This window comes from Rhincodon typus, chromosome 28 (genome assembly GCF_021869965.1).
Source record: "Rhincodon typus isolate 14 chromosome 28, sRhiTyp1.1, whole genome shotgun sequence".
Classification (NCBI taxonomy): Eukaryota; Metazoa; Chordata; class Chondrichthyes; order Orectolobiformes; family Rhincodontidae; genus Rhincodon; species Rhincodon typus.
The window spans coordinates 24,823,677-24,841,236 of NC_063359.1; the positions used below are offsets into that span (position 1 = coordinate 24,823,677).

The following is a 17,560-nucleotide window of genomic DNA, read 5'->3' on the forward strand; positions in this document are numbered from 1 at the left end:
CAGATTTCTGAAGAAGGGTCTAGGCCCGAAACGTCAGCCTTCCTGCTCCTCTGATGCTGCTTGGCCTGCTGTGTTCATCCAGCTCTACACCTTGTTATCTCAGATTCTCCAGCATCGACAGTTCCTGCTATCTCTGAAGCTATTAGGCAGAGAAGGTCTCAAGTTCAATTGTCAGTCTGTTAGTTCAGTTTTCCCTGGTTTAGCAACATAGGAACAGAGTAGCTCATCAAGACAGCCCTGCCATTTAATATGACCGCGGCTAACTAAACACTTCAATGCCTTTCATCCGCCCCCATCCCATAACCCTGCACACCACTGGTCATTAGAAATTTAACAATCTCTGCCTTAAACATACTCAAAGACAGAACTTCCACAGATGAATGTGGTAGAGAATTCCAAAGGTTCACAACTCTCTAAGCAAAGAAAATTCTCCACATCTCAGGCTTAAGTACCACCCCCCATTATTTTTACATTGTGCCTCTGATTCTAGACTTCTCAACTAGGGAAAACGTTCAACCTGCATCTACTGTCTATCCCAGGAAGCATTTTGTAAGTTTCCATCAGATCACCTCTCATTCTTTGAAACTCTAGAGAATAGAGCTTGCCCAATCTCTCTTCAAAGGACAGTCCAGCCATCCTACGAACAAGTCTGTTGAACCTTTATTGCACTCCCTCTACGGCAATAATATATCACTGCACACAGTACTCGAGGTGTGGTGTAATTAAGCTCCCTAAACAACTGAAACAAGACTTCACTACTTCTGTATTCAAATCCTCTTGCAAGAAAGGAAGACTAATGAAATGTTAGCCTAATGGTTTGCTGCAACTATATTTTAGTGACTTGTTGACGAGGACACCTTTGAACTTCTATACTTTCCAATCTCTTATCACAGAAATTCTCTGCACATTTATTTCTCCTATCAAAGTGGACAACTCACATTTTTCCACTTGATATTCCATCTATTCTGTTCTTGCCCATTCATTAACCTGTCCAAGTTCTCATGAAGCTGCTTTACATCCTGCTTATGACACACATTCCTGCTTAGCTTGGATCATCTGCAAATTTGGAAAAATTACATTTCACCTTCACCTCCAATTCAGTGATGCATACTGTGAACAGCTGGAGCCCAAATACTAATCCTTGCAGTATCCCTCAACTCACAACTTGACAACATGAGAATGACCCATTTATTCCTGCTGTTTTGTATCTGTCAGCCAATTATTAATCGATGCCAATACAGTACCACTCATCCCATGTGCTTAAATTTTTTCTAATCAGCCTCTTGTGGGGAACTTTACCAAAGGCCTTCTGAAAAACTAAGGATAAAATTTCTTTTGAATCTTCATCGACTTTGTCGGTAAGAACTTCAAAAAAACTTCAACAAGCTTATTAAACAAGATTTGCCAGTCTCAAACCCATGCTGACCACAAGGGGTCGTCTGGTAGAATGGCAGTGTCCCTATCTTTGACCCAGGGGGCCTGGGTTCAAGTCCCACCTGCTCCAGAAGTGTGTGGTAACACCTCTTACAAGTTGATTCAAAAATATTTGCATGATGACTATGCCCAATGAGATCATCATCATTATCGGATGTCTGTTTACTTAATCCTTCATAATAGATTCTAGCATTTCTCCTACTACTCATATATGACTAACAGGGCTGTAGTTCTGTTTTCTCTTTTGCTACTTTTTAAAATAGTGTGTGACATTTGTTACCTTCAAATCCACAGGAATCATTACCAAATCTATGGAATTTTGGGAGTTAATTTCTTCTACAGCCATCTCCTTCAACACTCAGATACAGATCATCAGGTCTTATGGATTGATTAACTTTAAACCCTGATGACTTCTCTACTGCTACCTTCTTATTAGTGAACATTCCCTTCAACTCCTCACCATCATTAACCACTTGACCTCTAGTTTTGCAAGTTTCTGATATGCTCCTCAGTGAAAACAGACAAAGTAAACATTTGGCTTCTCTACCATTTCACTATTCCCCATTATAAATTTTCCTGACTCTGGTTGTTTTGGACCTACATTAATTTTAGCCAAGCATTTGCTTTTTATTTACCAACAGCACTTTTTACAGTCCATTTAAGTTTTTTGCTAGGTTGAATTCATATTTTATTCTCCATTTCCTTATCAGTTTCTTGGTCATCTTTTGTTGTATTCTGTAAATCTCCCAATCTTCAGAATTACTGCTACTTCTGGCAGCTTTTTAAACCTTTTTTAATCTCATAGAATCCTGAATTTCCTCTGCAATCCATATGTTGATTGACATTTTTTTTGTTCTAGCACCTTGAAGCAATGTATAGCTGCTGTAAGTCATGTAATTGTTCTTAAATGACTATACGTTGCCTTTCTACAAAAAGCCTTGTAATGTATTTTCCCAATCCACTAGCCAATTTGTGCCTTCGTAATTACCTTTATTCAAATTTAACTCCTTGCTTCAGAAAGAACTACCTCACTTTCAAACAATGTAAAATTCTATCATACCATTGTCACTCATCCCTAAAGGTTCTTTTACCAGATTGTTAATTATCCCTTTTTCATTGGCTTTGCTATGGCTTGATAAAACCATCCCTAACACACTCCAGAAACTCATCCTCGACGGTTTTAGTGCTCAATTTGTTTGTCCAATCTTTAAGCACATTGAATTTACCCATGATTACAGCCTATGCTACCAGCTTCTCTCCAGTCTTGATTTATGCCCTGTGCTGCTACGACTATTACTGGTGAACTATAATTAACTCTAAACCCCTAAAGTTTTCTGTCCCTTACGGTTTCTTAATTCTGGTGAAACAGATTCCACATTTTACTTCCAATCCGAGATCCTCCTTACCAATGTACAGATCCCATCCCTTAGTATCAATGTAACACCAGCAGCTTTTCCTTCTTGTTTGTCCTTACTAAACGTCAAATATCTTGGAATATTCAGTTCCCAGTCTGGTCTCCATGCAGTCATGTTTCTGTATGATGATCAGATCATTGAATTAGTGGGTTAGCTAGGATATTATTGCTGTAGACTTTCCGAGCGAGGAGAGGAGAGACAAAAGGGAGTATCTCTAATTGGTATTCAGCGCCTGTCCAGTGGAAAGCTTATGTAAAGACTGGCTGAAAACAAGTTTAGACTCAGTGTTTTTCTCCATAACACGTGTCATAGTCTCTAAACTCTATTACCACTAACCTGTTGACTACCAAGCTTCCTTTCTTGGCACCCATATTGATATCGAATACAATTCCGTCCTGCAACTGAGTAAAGTTTCAATCACACTATTCACAATCTCAGCAATTTATTCGACTCGAAGCTCAGCTTCCGGCCCCTTAACCACTTTATCTCAAAGAACACCTGGTCCCCACCTTTACGACATCATCCATCTTGCTGCTGAAGTCCATAGGTCAATTCTAATGCTCCCCAGGCTGGCTTCCCATCTTCCACCAACCATAACCTGATCTCACCAAGCTCTGCTCCCTATATCCAAAACTACACCAAGTCCCATTCATTACATCTGTAATTGCTAACCCACACTCTGTCTCCTTCTCCACCAACACCTTAAATTAAGTACCCTCATTCTTCTGTTCAGTTTCCTCTATGGTTTCATTGTCACCTCCAAGATTTCTGCAGTCCTCCAAGCTTATGCTAGGTATTCACCTCTCCCTTTGCCCCAACATTGATGGTCATGCTGTCTGTTGGAACAGGCACCAAGCTCTGTAATTCCTCCACCAACATCACCACCTCTTTTAATGGAGACAAAGTGCTCCTTTGAATCTACCTCCATGATTGAGCTCTTAGTTACACATCTTAGTATCATCTTCTCAGGGTCAGTTTTTTGTCATGTGAAGTACCATGAGACAATTTAGTACGTCAAAGGCATTACATAAAGGCATTATACAAGATGCTGCTGCAGTTGTGATGCTTTATGATTGACTAGCTTTCTGACATTCAACAAGAACTTTCATTTATATAATGATTTAACGTAATTAAACATTTAAAGAGGATGTTTACAATTGGATTATGAAGTTTAAATTTGACAGCAAGCCGAATAAGGCAATATTAAGGTATTAAGATATTTTTGGGATATCAAGTTCAGTCAAAGAAGTAGCTTTTAAGGAGCATAAAGGAGGAAAAGAGAGGTAAGAGAGACAACAAAGTTGAGAAAGGAACATTCCCAGCTTTTACTCTTGGCAGGTGAAGCCATGGTGAACTAATTAAAATTGGAGATGATCATGAAACGAAAAACAAGCAAGACCGAATACCTTGGAGGGTTGCTGGGCTAGATAAAATGATGCTTTGTTTTATATAATGGGAAGGGGAATGGCATGAACATGACAAACAGGAGGGGGTCAAGGATATATATCAATTAGGAATAATGTGTATGTCTTGAGATTAAGTCTCATGAAGATACAGATACATCTGTTTTACTAAAGCAAATGCTTTGAGATTGCATCCAACAATCAAATTCCCTTGCATCAAATCTATAACAACGGTTTTTGTTGACAGATATTTAAAATGGAAAGAAAAAGTAAAAGCATAGCAAATCAAAGTTTATTCATTGCCTTCAAGGGGCATCGATGACAAGACTCATCTCTTGGCCAATCTGTTTAACACAGATGCTAACTGAATAAGCAGTTTCTGGTTTTAGGAAATCACGGGACAATCTCTTCAAAGAAGTTGCTCCCAACTTGAAAAGAAAAGCTGGGAAAAGAAAACAGGGGAGACAGGAAACCTAGAAGTGTAAAAATAGGAGAAATGGCTAGAATGGAATGAAATTGAAATCATCTTTGGTTGCAAAAGTAAGGAAAGGAGGAACTACGATGAAAACAGGCAATGCCTTTCTACAAACGTATGGAAAAATCGCATCAGCATTATTTGGTGTGTGCTATTTTAGATTTTGCAATGTCGCTTTGTAGATTTGAATTATTATTTCTGATAACTGGATCACAGATTTACAGCATTAGCGTATTAGGTGAAAATGTATAAATCTGGACAGCTCAGTAGCAGAAGGTTCTCTGATCCTCTGAGCAAACAAAGTGTTAAAAATGGGAATGGTAGTTCTAAGTTTGAAGCTTAAAAAACACAAGTGTACCAAAATTTGTAAAAGCGCATACATAAACGTCACTAGTTGCATTACATCAACGTGCATTAAATCACCACAGTAGGCATAACTCAAATTAATGACCTTAAAATTCATGGTTTCTCATTTTTACCTGCAGCCTTTTGTGAACCTTTTCTCCTTTTTAGAGCCTTCTGCAGAATCTCCTTCATGGTGACATTCATACTGTCAACTTGAATAAGAGAAAATCCACTTTGTGGTGCATTACTGCAATAAGAGAAAAATAATAAATCAACTCTAAGTCAGCTGAACAAAGTGAGGAACTTTAAGTTTATTAATTTCTACATTATATCGATTGCACTTAAAGAGCTACATCTGGCTTAAAAAAGCTGATCAGAACAGTTAATTATTATTTGTTTTTATAGAGAACACATTTATTACAAAATCAAAGAATGATCACCATGTAAGACACCGCCAGTTGGCCCGTCGTGTATGTCAGCTCTCTGATTGTGCAACTGATCTAGTACTACCTTGTCATAGGCAAACACATCCTTCCTTTTCTGTCTTGAATGCCTCACCTGAATCTGCCTTCACCACATCGTAGTAAGTGCATTTCAGATCTTAACCACTCAGCAAATGAAAATGTTTTTCTTGTTGTGCATCCAATGCTTTTCTTTCCTAATTACCTTAAATCTATGCTCTCTCCTCAATCTTTACACCAATGGGAACTGTATTTCCCATCTACTCTGTCCAGATTCTCATGATTTGAGGTATTACCAATTCTCCTCTCCAAGTTTTCTTCTGCAAGGAAAACAGTTGCAACATCACCAACCAATCTGTCTAGCTGAAGTTCCCTATCTCCGGAACAATTCTCGTAAATCTAGAGTTCACAAAAAGTCTTCAGTGGCAGTCAGTACTTGCTGCAGATACAGGCTGAATATCAGGCCAAGTAAAGACACAAAGATGGTATGTGACCAAGGCATTTTAAATAACCATTTTTTATACTTCACTGGAGATGCTGAGCTAGGTCTCATTAAAGTAGAGACAGTCGAGAGGAGGTTTGAAACCGGCACATCTGTTTCAGCACTCTGATGATGTACCTACTGTCAGTGGGATCAACAGGCCCTGGCTACAATTAGAATTCAACATCAAACGTAAATTTCAGGTTCCAGGACAGACAGCCCAAGAAAAGGTCTTCAAAAAATATTTCTCATCACCTGTTATGAAATACGATGTATGCCATGTAATAGCTCAGTGTTAGATACCTTTTACATATATTCCTTTAAACTTTACAAGTGCTACGAATATTTCTTGTATTTAGAAGTCTAGCTAAGATGTCGAAGACCATAGACCACATGTTTGTGGCTACTACTGCAGCAATGGATTACCAAAATAACACAAGGAATAGGAGAAGTTGACCAATTGATCGCTCAAGCCTGCTTTGGCATTTACTAAAATCAGGCCTGATATTTTACCTTGACTCCACTTTCCACACGATACTTACATCACTCAATTCCCATAGTACCCAAAGGCTCAATGACTGAGCATCTACGAATTCCACGATCCACAATTCCACATGAAAAATATCACAGAAATCACAGAATCTCTACAGTATGGAAGCAGGCCATTCTGTCCATTGAGTCCACACCATCCCTCCAAAGAGCATCCCACACATATCTACCCACCCTCTTCCCTGTAGCCCTGAATTTCCCATGGCTAATCCACCTAGACTGCATGACCCTGGACACACTTGGGGCAATTTAGCATGGCCAATTTACCTAACCTACACATCTTTGGACTGTGGGAGGAAAACGGAACACCCAGAGGAAACCCACACAGGCACAGGGGGAATGTGCAAACTCCGCACAGACAGTTGCCCAAGGATGGATTTGAACTCAGGTCCCTGAGCCACCGTGCCGCCCCTCACCTGATCAAAGTCCTGTTGCGAAGTTGGGTACAGTACTTGTGGATCAGGAGGCAGGAAATTAGAATTTGGTGTTTGTAAAATGCTAGGGGAGAAAGCATTGCATGGTCCATTTAAAAGATCATGCGCTTTTTCTGTGCTCCGAGATTTAAAAATGGATGTCTGTGAGTAGCAGCTTACAAGTTTGCAAGCACACAGAGTGCCCAAATTGAAACATCTGTATCAAAAGACCATACAGTTAGCAGACCAAGCAGCAGTTTTGTAACAAAACAACAGGCTTCTGAATTTAGCCAATCAATTTGAACCAGGTTATAGATACCAAAAACCTATTAAATTTAAGTCTATATTAAGATTTTCTGAAGAAGGGTCTAGACCCGAAACGTCAGCTTTCCTGCTCCTCTGATGCTGCTTGGCCTGCTGTGTTCATCCAGCTCTATACCTTGTTATCTTAAATTTAAGTCTGATGGTTTGATAACATAGGACCAATCCTATTGTATGAAATATTAATATGTCATCAAGAGTATAAAAAGAAAGGGGCAGATGGACAAAGCCCCAGAGCTGGCTGCCATCCACCAAAGCAAATGGCCCTCCGCTCTCGAGAGAGAATCGCTGGTTCTCACAATCTTCTCTAGGTCTTAGAGAAAGCACCATCTAAATAACAACAGAGCCAACAGCATAACTAGTTAATATTCCTGACAGAAGAATCGATGGAGAAGGCATTCCTGACAGAAGAGTCAATGGAGAAGGCACAGAATATTCTGGATGACACATAACCTGGCTGTAATTTTGAGAGACTAAATTTTATTCTTCTTTATATGTGTGAGACTTGTATTTATTGGAACAGCATACCATTAGAATATTGCTTTATTTGGGAATAGTCAGTAGTCAGAAGGATTTATTCAGTTAGTTAATTGTTCAGTTAATTTGTTCACTTGTTAGAGTTAGATAAATAAATTGATACTTGCTGATTTTAAAGAGAATGGCAGGAATTTATTCTATTTAATGACTAGAAGTTGCTGAAAGGCAGGTTACACCACTTTTCATACGCCTTTTACAGATTATGGGGCGAGGTGCTTCTCTTTGGGTATTTTGGTTTTAGTTCTCCGGGGTGGGGGGGGTCAATCTCTGCTTTATAACTGTCCAAAATTGCCAATTCCTCATAATGAGGCTCTGACCCATGTTCTAGATTGCCAAGTGAGGGGGGCAACATTTTCTCGGCATTGATTTTTATATTTCAATTCGGTTTATTAATATAGGTATTAGAATTCTAATCAATTGGATAGCCATGCTTGGTTTAGTGGCACCGGATAGTGCTTATCCTGAGACTGGTAACCCAGGCTGATAAATACCAGGATTTAAAACAAAGTAAAAAGTTGTGTTTTCAAGAAACAAATTCAGTTTTCAAAACCATCAAATTACTGCATGTCGCATTATTTCACTGAATGGCCTCGAATAAGAAAATTCTTTTCTAGAATAAGGGGACCAAAACTGTTCATAGTACTCCAGATATGGTCTCATCAGCACCTTGTACAGTTGAAGTAAGACTTCCTTAATCTAATACTCATTGAAATAAGGGCCAAAAGTCCATTAACCTTCCTGATTACCTGTTTCACCCATGTGTTAGCTTTTGGTGTTTCATGTACAAGTACCCCTCAGTCCCTTGTGTTGCAGTTTTTATGCGAAAGAAATGGAAAGAGCACTTATCATTCTTGTGGAAGGTGCTGGTATAGAGGAATTGGACATCCATAATGAAAAGGAAGTAATTAGGATGTCAAGAGTCAAAAATTGCATCAAGTTATTTGAACAATACTAAGAAAAATTGGCATGTCATTACTAAATTGTTAGATTACAATATTCTATTTTAAATTGTAGCCAAAAAAGCTGTTTGGGATCTTGGATAGCTGAAACAGCAATCATTTGTGGTTTGACACTCATGCGGTTGTCAGCCCTCCCATCCACTCCAGAATTTAAAACAGAACAAAAAAAGTGAACAAGACTGGGAATTTGTCAGATCAGCCGTTCTTGACACCCACTTAAGATTGCAACTTGGCTCTTTTTTATTTATTTGTGCAATATGGGCATTGCTGGCTGGCCAGCATTCATTGCCTGTCCATGGTTGCCCTTGAGAAGGTAGTAGTGAACTGCTGCAGTCCATGTGCTGTGGGTTGACCCACAATGCTATTAGGGAGGAAATTCCAGGATTTTGACCCAGTGACACTGAAGGAAAGGAGATATATTTCCAAGTCAGGATGGTGAGTGGCTCAGTGGCGAACTTGCAGGTGGTGGTGTTCCCATGTATCTGTTTCCCTTGTTTGGAAGTTGCTTTGGGGAATTTCTGCAGTGCATCTTGCAGATAGTACACACTGCTGTTATTGAATATCGGTGGTGGAGAGAATGGATGCTTGTGGATATGGTGCCATTCAAACAAGCTGCTTTGGCCTGCATGTCGTCAAGCTTCTTGCATGCTGTTGGAGCTGCACTATCCACACAAGTGTGGAGTATTCCATCACACTTCTGACTTGTGCCTTGTAGATGATGGACAGACTTTGTGCGGAAATCAAGAGGTGTGTTACTCGCCGCAGTATTCCTAGCCTCTGACCTACTTCTGGAGCCACTGTTTATGCGGTGAGTTTCCGGTCTATGGAAACCCCAAGGACGTTGACAGTGGGGGCATTCAGTGATGGTAACACCACTGAATGTCAAGGGGCAATGGTTAGATCGTCTCTCACTGGTGATGGTCACAGCCTGGCATTTAATATGGCACAAATGTTACTTGCCACTTGTCAGCCCAAGCCTGGATATTGTCCAGATCTCATTGCATTTGAATATGGACTGCTTCAGTATCTGATGAGTCATCAGCAAACATTCCTACTTTTGACTTATGATGGAGGCAAGGTAATTGAAGAAGCGTTTGGAGACAGTTTGGCCTAGGATACTATCCTCAGGAACTCCTGCAGAGATGTCCTGGAGCTGAGATGACTTATCTCCAACGACAATGACCATCTTCCTTTGTGCCAGGTATGACTCCAACCAGCGGAGAATTTGCCCCGAGTTTTGCTACAGCTCTACGATGCCCTACTCAGTCGAATGAGGCTTTGATATCAAAGGCTGTCGCTTTCATCTCAACTCTGTTTAAACAAGGCTGCAACAAGGTCAGGAGCTGAATGGCCCTGGCAGAACCCAAACTCGTCCTCATTGAGCAGGTGCTGCTTGATAGACTGTTGATGACACCTTCTATCACTTTACTGATGATCAAGAATAGACTGGTGGGGCGGTAAATGGCTGGGTTGGATTTGTCCTTTTTTTTAAAATGTACAAGACATACCTGGACAATTTCCCACATTATTGGTGCGATGCCAGTGTTGTAACTGTACTGGAATTGCTTTGCTGGGGGAGTGGCATGTTCTGGACGACAAGTCTTCAGTACTATTGCCGGAACATTGTCAGGGCTCATAGCCTTTGCAGTATCTAGTGTCTCCAACCATTTTTTGATATCACGTGGAGTGAATTGAATTGGCTGAAGACTGGGATCTGTGATATTGGGGACCACTGGAGGCGGCTACGGTCAATCATCCACTCAGTGCTTCCGTTGAAGACTGCTGCAAATGCTTATCCTTTGCACTGAAGTGTTGGTTTCTCCCATCTTGAGGATGGGGATATTCGTGGAGCCTCCTCCAGTGAGTTTTTAAATTGTCCACTACCATTCACGACTGGATGTGCAAGACTGCAGAGCTTAGGTTAGGGTAGGAAATGGCCCCGTGATAATGTCACTGGACTATTAATCCAGAGACCCAGGTAATGTTCTGGGCACCTGGGTTCGAATCCTGCCATGGCAGATGGTGGAATTTGAATTTAATTTTAAAAAACCTGGAATTCTCCGTTGCTAATTGTCAGAAAAACCTATCTGGTTCACTAATGGCCTTTAGGGAAGGAAACTGACGCCCTCACCTGGTCTGGCCTACACTGAGACTATGGACCAAGTGCAGGAAAGTGGAACTGGTGGAGGTCGCAGTACAAGTTTGGTGGTGTAGCCTTTGCGGGTTGAACAGCCTTCTTTTGTACTCAATGATTCTATGAAGTGAAATTTGAATTCAGCAAAGATCCGGAATTAGAAGTAATCCCTTCGATGACTGTTTAAAGACTGTTGATTGTCATAACAAATCCATCTGGTTCACTAACCTACTTTAGGGAAGGAAATCTGTCATCCTTACCTACTCTGACCTACTCTGACACAGCAATGCAGTTGACTCTTAATTGTCTTGAAGCTGCCTTGCAAGCCACTAAGTTGTACCAAACAACTATGAAGTCTCTCCAAAGAACACTCTACATCAACTGGGGCACTTGAAAGATGATACCCAACACAGGTCCATCAACTCTGCAAAGTCCTCCCCACCAACATCTGCAAACCTCTACCAAAATTAGGAGAGCTGTCCCAAACTAGTCAAGCAACAGTCATACTCACAGAATCATATCTTATACGCAACGTGCCAAACAACATCAATCCATGGGTATACCCTGTGTCATCAAGAGGACACTACAGGTGGTGGCACAGTGGTGTGCAATCAGGAAGATTTGCCCTGGGAGTTGTCAACATCAAACGCCAAAAGTATCATGGCATCCAGTCAAACAGAGAAGAAAACATACAAGGGAATACCATCTATTGTGACTCTTTGGCTGATAAAATAGATATTATTTCACGTTGAACAGCACTTGGGAGGATATACTGGAGGTGGCAAGGGCATACCATGTGAGGTCGTCTTCAACTCCATCACAAAAAGTGGCTTGGTAGTACCACTATTGATCGAGCTAGTTGAGTCGTAAAGTTTATAACTGCCAAGCTAGGTCTGTGGCAGATGGTAAGGAAATCAACAAGTGGAAAAAAAAACTTAACTGTGTTGTCCTCACCAATCTACCTGTCTTCAGATGCACTTGTCCACGACGGTATGAGTAGAAATGGCCACTCCACAGTTCTTGTGGAAACAAAGTCCTGTTTTCAAATTTAGAATACCCCACATCATGTTGTTTAGTACTATAACTATGCTAAATGGATTAGACTTTGGACAGATATTGCAACTTCAAACTGGGCTTCCATCAGACAGTGTGAACCGTAACCACAATCTGCAATCTCATGGCCTACTATATCCTCACCATCTCACCAGAAGATCAACCATGAAGTGCGGGGGGCATACCAAAATGAGACCCAGGCACACCTAAAATGAGGTATCAGTCTGATGAAGCCATTAACACAAGACTACTTACATGCCAAACAGCAGAAGTAGCTTGCAACAGACAGGATTCAACAATCCCACAACTGATGGATCAGATCTAAGCTCTGCAGTTCTGTCACATCTTTTCATGAGTGGTGGTGGACAAATAAATGACAATCATGAGGTGGGATTCCACAAATATCTCCATCTTTAAAATTAGAGGAGTATAGTGTAAAAGTGCAAAAGAAAAACCTTAAGTATATTCAGTAGATGACCCATTTCAATCTCCTTCTAAGAACCCCTGATGTCAATCTTCAATCAATTAGATTCGTTCCACATGTTATCAAGAAAATGGCCAAAGACAGTAGATGTCGCAAAGGCTACAATCTTGACAACAAGGCAGCAACAGTACTAAAGAACTGTGCACCAGAACTAGCCGAACCCTTAGCCAAACTATTTCAGTAGAGTTGCAACACTGGGATCTTCCAGGCAATTTGGAAAATTGTCCAGGTATATGCTGTACACAAAAAAAGAAGATAACCTTAACCTGAGTCCTTTCATCTCATCAATCTACTGTCGGTCATCAGCAAAGTTTTGGAATGGATCATCCACAGTGCCACTGTATCACTTGTGCCAAAATTACCTCTTCACTGAGATGCTGTTTAGTTTCCTCCAAGGCCACTCAGTTCCTGAGCTCATCATAGCTCTTGTCCAAACATGACAGAAGAGCTCAACTCGAGAAGTGAAGTTATTAATACTGCCCTTCATATCAAGGTATCATTTGACAAAGTATGCCTTCAAGGAACTGTTGCAAACTGAAGTCAATGGGAATCAGGGGAAAACCTTTTGCTGGCTGGATTCATACATGCACAAAAGATAATGGCTGTGGTTGCTGTAGGTCGATTACCAAACTCGCAGGACATCTCAAGATAGTGTCCTCAGCTGAACCATTCTAAGCTACTTGATCAATGATGTTCACTCCATCATAAGACTAGAAGCAGGGATGTTCATCGACAACTGCACCATGTTCAACACGACTTGCAACTCCTGAGATGCTGAAGAAGCCTGTGTCCATATGCAACAAGACCTGCAGAACACCCAGGATTGAGATAGTAAGTGGCAATTAACAATCACATCACATTTGTGCCAGGCAATGACCATCTCCAATAAGTGAGAATCTAAGCACTGACCCTTGACAAACAATGCCATTACTAATAATATCCTGAGGGTTACTATTCACCAGAAACTCAACTGAACCAACAAAAGACAGCACCTTCACAATCTGTGACATTCAGCACAGGGACAAGGACAGGGGCAGCAGATGCCTGGGAACACCATCACTTGCAAACTTCCTCCAAGCCACACACACCATCCTCGACTATATTGCCATTCCTTCACTGGGTCAAAATTGTGGAACTCCTTACTAACAGGACTTAGGTTGTATCCATACCCGAAGGACTATAGCAGTTCAGGAAAGGAACTCACCGTCACCTCCGCTAGGGTAATTAGAATTGGGAAATACATGTTGGCCTACTCAGCGATACCCTTAAACATTCTCATGAACAAACGTTTCTTTTAAAAAAAATTACCCTTTTTTAAGCTGGTAACATCAGATTTTTGCATATACTTGATGCGTGGGGCAAACCCCTCTGAGCACATGCCCACACTTTCCTACCCTTGACATGCTAAACTCATCGTGCATCAGCCTCGAATTTTCAACCGGTTTCAACATGCTTCACTTACTGGTACCTTATAACTAAGGCAATACAGGCTGCCTTGCAAAGACGTGCAAATGTTTAAGGTAAACCACATAAAACTGAACCTTCATGGCAAACAACAAAGATGACAACCCATGCCAGCCATTCACTTTTACATTCAACGTGTATGTCAACACCCGTTTCTGGAGGAATTTTTCAAGGTTGCAGGTGTCAACTTACATGCCAACATTGACGATAAATATGGGATGAAGGGAAAGTTGACAAATGTGGCAAAATAATTTTGAAAACACTTCTTTAAAACTTAGCTAAAAAAGGTGATTAATTCATGTAACAATACACAATTATGATTTTTTTACATGTCAGTAGTTGTTCAAGTTTTATTCCATCATGTTGTCATTAAGTAACTTGTGGCACTCAATTCAAGGTGTAATTAATGTTTCAAAAAGGGGGTTTCAAACATCGTGGTCGCTACAAAATTGAAAATCCTGTCAATTTCCTTAATCATCAGTTTTGGGAGGAGTTATTGCATTGTCTGTGTCAGAATCCAGAATGACAAAGTGCGAGGTCAGGGCTTCCACACAAACATATATATGCCCAACATTTTTAGACAGGGGTCAGTTTCAGAGGACGAATGACAGTTAAATGTCAACAACCCTCTGTCTTTCACACACCCATTACAAATCAACTCACAGCCCAAAAGATCCCCAATAGCAATCTGTACTTTGGACGAAATGCTATAGAAATAAAACAGAGATTACAAATAAAATGCCAATTTTTTTTCACTTAGCCAGAAACTGTAGCTTAATGCAAGGTCCTCATTAATGTGGGAATAAATCTACTCTGAACTACTAAAATGAACTAGAGTCAAAATAAGTTTACAGTTTTATGGGAGGGGAATCAAGGCTCCCTTATTTTTAAACCCTGCTTTGGTCAGTTCCAACAACTTTTCTTTTTTAAATTTTCCTTTTTTAGCATAAAGCTTTCACACTTAATTAACCTTTGTTAACCAGATCAAAAATGAAGGAGAGCCAATTACAAGTTTTTCTTCAATAAAAGAGGCTGGTTTTGGTGAAATGTAAAACCTGGGGGCCCAACTGTTGCAAAAACAAAGTGCCAGAGTGCTCTTTTTGTTTCAGATTTCCTGCATCTGCAGTTCTTGGTTTTATTTCACTATTTTACTAGTGATGAAGTTTGCAGATCTTGAGTTTTCAGCGAATGTTGATTTTTCCCATTTGTTTTACATCAGCCATGGTTTCTGCAATCGACTCTGAGGCAGAGAAGAGAGCAAGTTATCAGTCCAAACTGCTTTCCCTCTTTTTGCGCTAAGGCTACTGTGATATATTTACTGTTCCTTTGCGGATTCTGCTGTCTGTGTCATTGTTCCATTTCAAGCTGTATAGCTGTAGGCAACCTTTCATCTCTAATCATGCTGTTTTCATGCAAGTCTGAGCAAAATAAGAAATGCAAATTTCTTGACACCTCAGTCTCAACGCCATTCGATTAAAATGGTAATTCAAAGGTAGCAGATATTGTATATTCCATACAAGTTGCCTGGACTTGTCAGGGGATCACAGCAGCTATTTCAGGTCAGCAGTATCTTTTTAAAAGCCATCTTCAGTCCATCAAAGTCTCAAATGTTAAAGTCAAATGATGGAAGTTGAATATTGATAGCCAATTTTCAATACAATTGTTCTGCTGTACACAATGAGCATTTTGAAATTCTGATGTCTTCTTACTCTACATGTGGCTAACTATTCATAGAGTCAGAGTCATAGAGCACGGAAACAGACCCTTTAGTCCAACCAGTCCGTGCCAACCATAATCCAAAACTAAACTAGTCCCACTTACCTGTGCTTGGCCCATATCCCTCCAAACATTTCTTATTCATGTACTTATTCAAATGTCTTCCAAAACTTTGTCTGGAAGTTCATTCCACACGAGCCACTCAAAAAAAAAAATGCTGTCCCTCATGTTTTCTTAAAATCTTTCTCCTCTCACCGAGCAGTTTTCAAGTTCAGTTTTAAATTCAAAAGAAATTTTAAACTATTGCCTTGCTGCCTGCAGATATTGTGTACCCTAGTTTTTGTATGACGTGCTATTTTTAACAATGCAAAGGAAAATAGAAAATTTCAAAAGATCATCTTGTAATAACTAGATGAAAACTGCCCATTTCCCACTTAACAAGTCCCACCCCAATTGAGAATACTTTAAGTATTAATATTACACGTATTAATATTGGGAGAGATTTATGCTAAGCTGTGAATTACTTTCAGCCAAGAGTCTTCATTTGGATTTTTCAACTTCCTATTCCTTCTATTCTTCATTCTTGCTCTAATTCCAAGTGGGTTTTTCAATTCAAGCATCCTCAAACACACTCAAGATGGAAATGTAATCAATGAGCTGCAAACTTTCCAACAGAATCTGAATACGCCCTCACAGACTAAACCAACAGGAGAAACATCACATTCACAACCAGCTTGGTGAGCCCAAGCAAAAATATCCTCTCATTTTGCCAAATGTTGGGCTAGTTTACCATGGTCAAATCCTTCCCACCAAGCAGCCGGCTGAGAACTGTCAAACCAATCATACGTTACACTCTGTCACTGAATGTATGCTGCACCACTGCCATCATTTACATCAAGATCTGGAGCTGATCCCAGACTGCTCATTGGAGACAGGTTTACAAGCCAAACCACCATCAGAATTCTCCTTGCCAGAGTTACACAGGCATTTGGAAACATTTATTTTTAAACTTCACTTTACATTAGTGTCATATTTTAAAAATGCAGTTAGTGCATATGTTGCTATGTTATAAACCTTTCCACACAAATTACAGAAAAGAATCTTCGAACAGACAATGGAAACAAAATGTGTGGAAGCCATAAATTATTTTTAACCACATAATACTAACACCTGTAGACAAACTGCAAATTTAAATGCTCATGCAAGTCCAAGTCATTCAAATCGTGAAGTTTCAGCTTTCTATTTTACCGGTTAAATGTAATAGACTATCATAAAAAACACAAGAATCCTGTAAACTAAATATTCAGACAGCGCGTAAAGATTTACAGTACATTTTATGAGTCACACAGCCGCAAAGATGCAAGTTTTCATACTAATAATTGGGCATTTCTACATAGCCTCTTCCAGAACAATTCACAATCACCATTACAAAACCTGTGGATTCAGTGTCATAATTTTGGAATACAGCTAATAGCCACATTTTCTCCAGTCTATCAGAACAAGTGTGCTGCACACACCACTCTGGCATGCAAAATAAAATTCATGCACCATCATGTCTAATTCAACTTCCAAGTAGTGAGTCAGAAAACTTGTAATGTCTTTTGCTTCAAGTTACACAGGTAATCTCTGGAAGTAATAACACTGTTGCGATAAGGCAGATTTGATTTTATTCAGCTGCTGCATGTTACTTTATAACTTTTTCATTACGCATATCTGGCATCTGCAGGTGAATATAAGGCTGTAATTCTAAAACAGGGTTCAGATAACTAACACTTGACAAAAGCATTGTTCTGAGATTATGAGGTCATCTGAACCTCTTAATCAGATTACTTATGGGTTGTCATCATCATTATATGGATTATAACATCCCTCATTACAAATACTTCCTGCCAAGTCACTAGCAACATTGATGACAG

At 40.0% G+C, this 17,560-nt stretch overlaps 1 protein-coding gene across 3 annotated transcripts in view; it reads right to left on the bottom strand.

Annotated features, from left to right (window-relative positions):
* mapkap1 (MAPK associated protein 1) overlaps positions 1-17,560 on the bottom strand; it is a 253,844-nt gene that overhangs the window by 108,154 nt on the left and 128,130 nt on the right. For all 3 annotated transcript variants that reach the window (XM_048613545.1, XM_048613547.1, XM_048613546.1), the window contains exon 7: positions 5,207-5,319. In XM_048613545.1, coding sequence (XP_048469502.1) covers positions 5,207-5,319 — 113 coding nt within the window. The remainder of the gene's footprint in view (positions 1-5,206; positions 5,320-17,560) is intronic.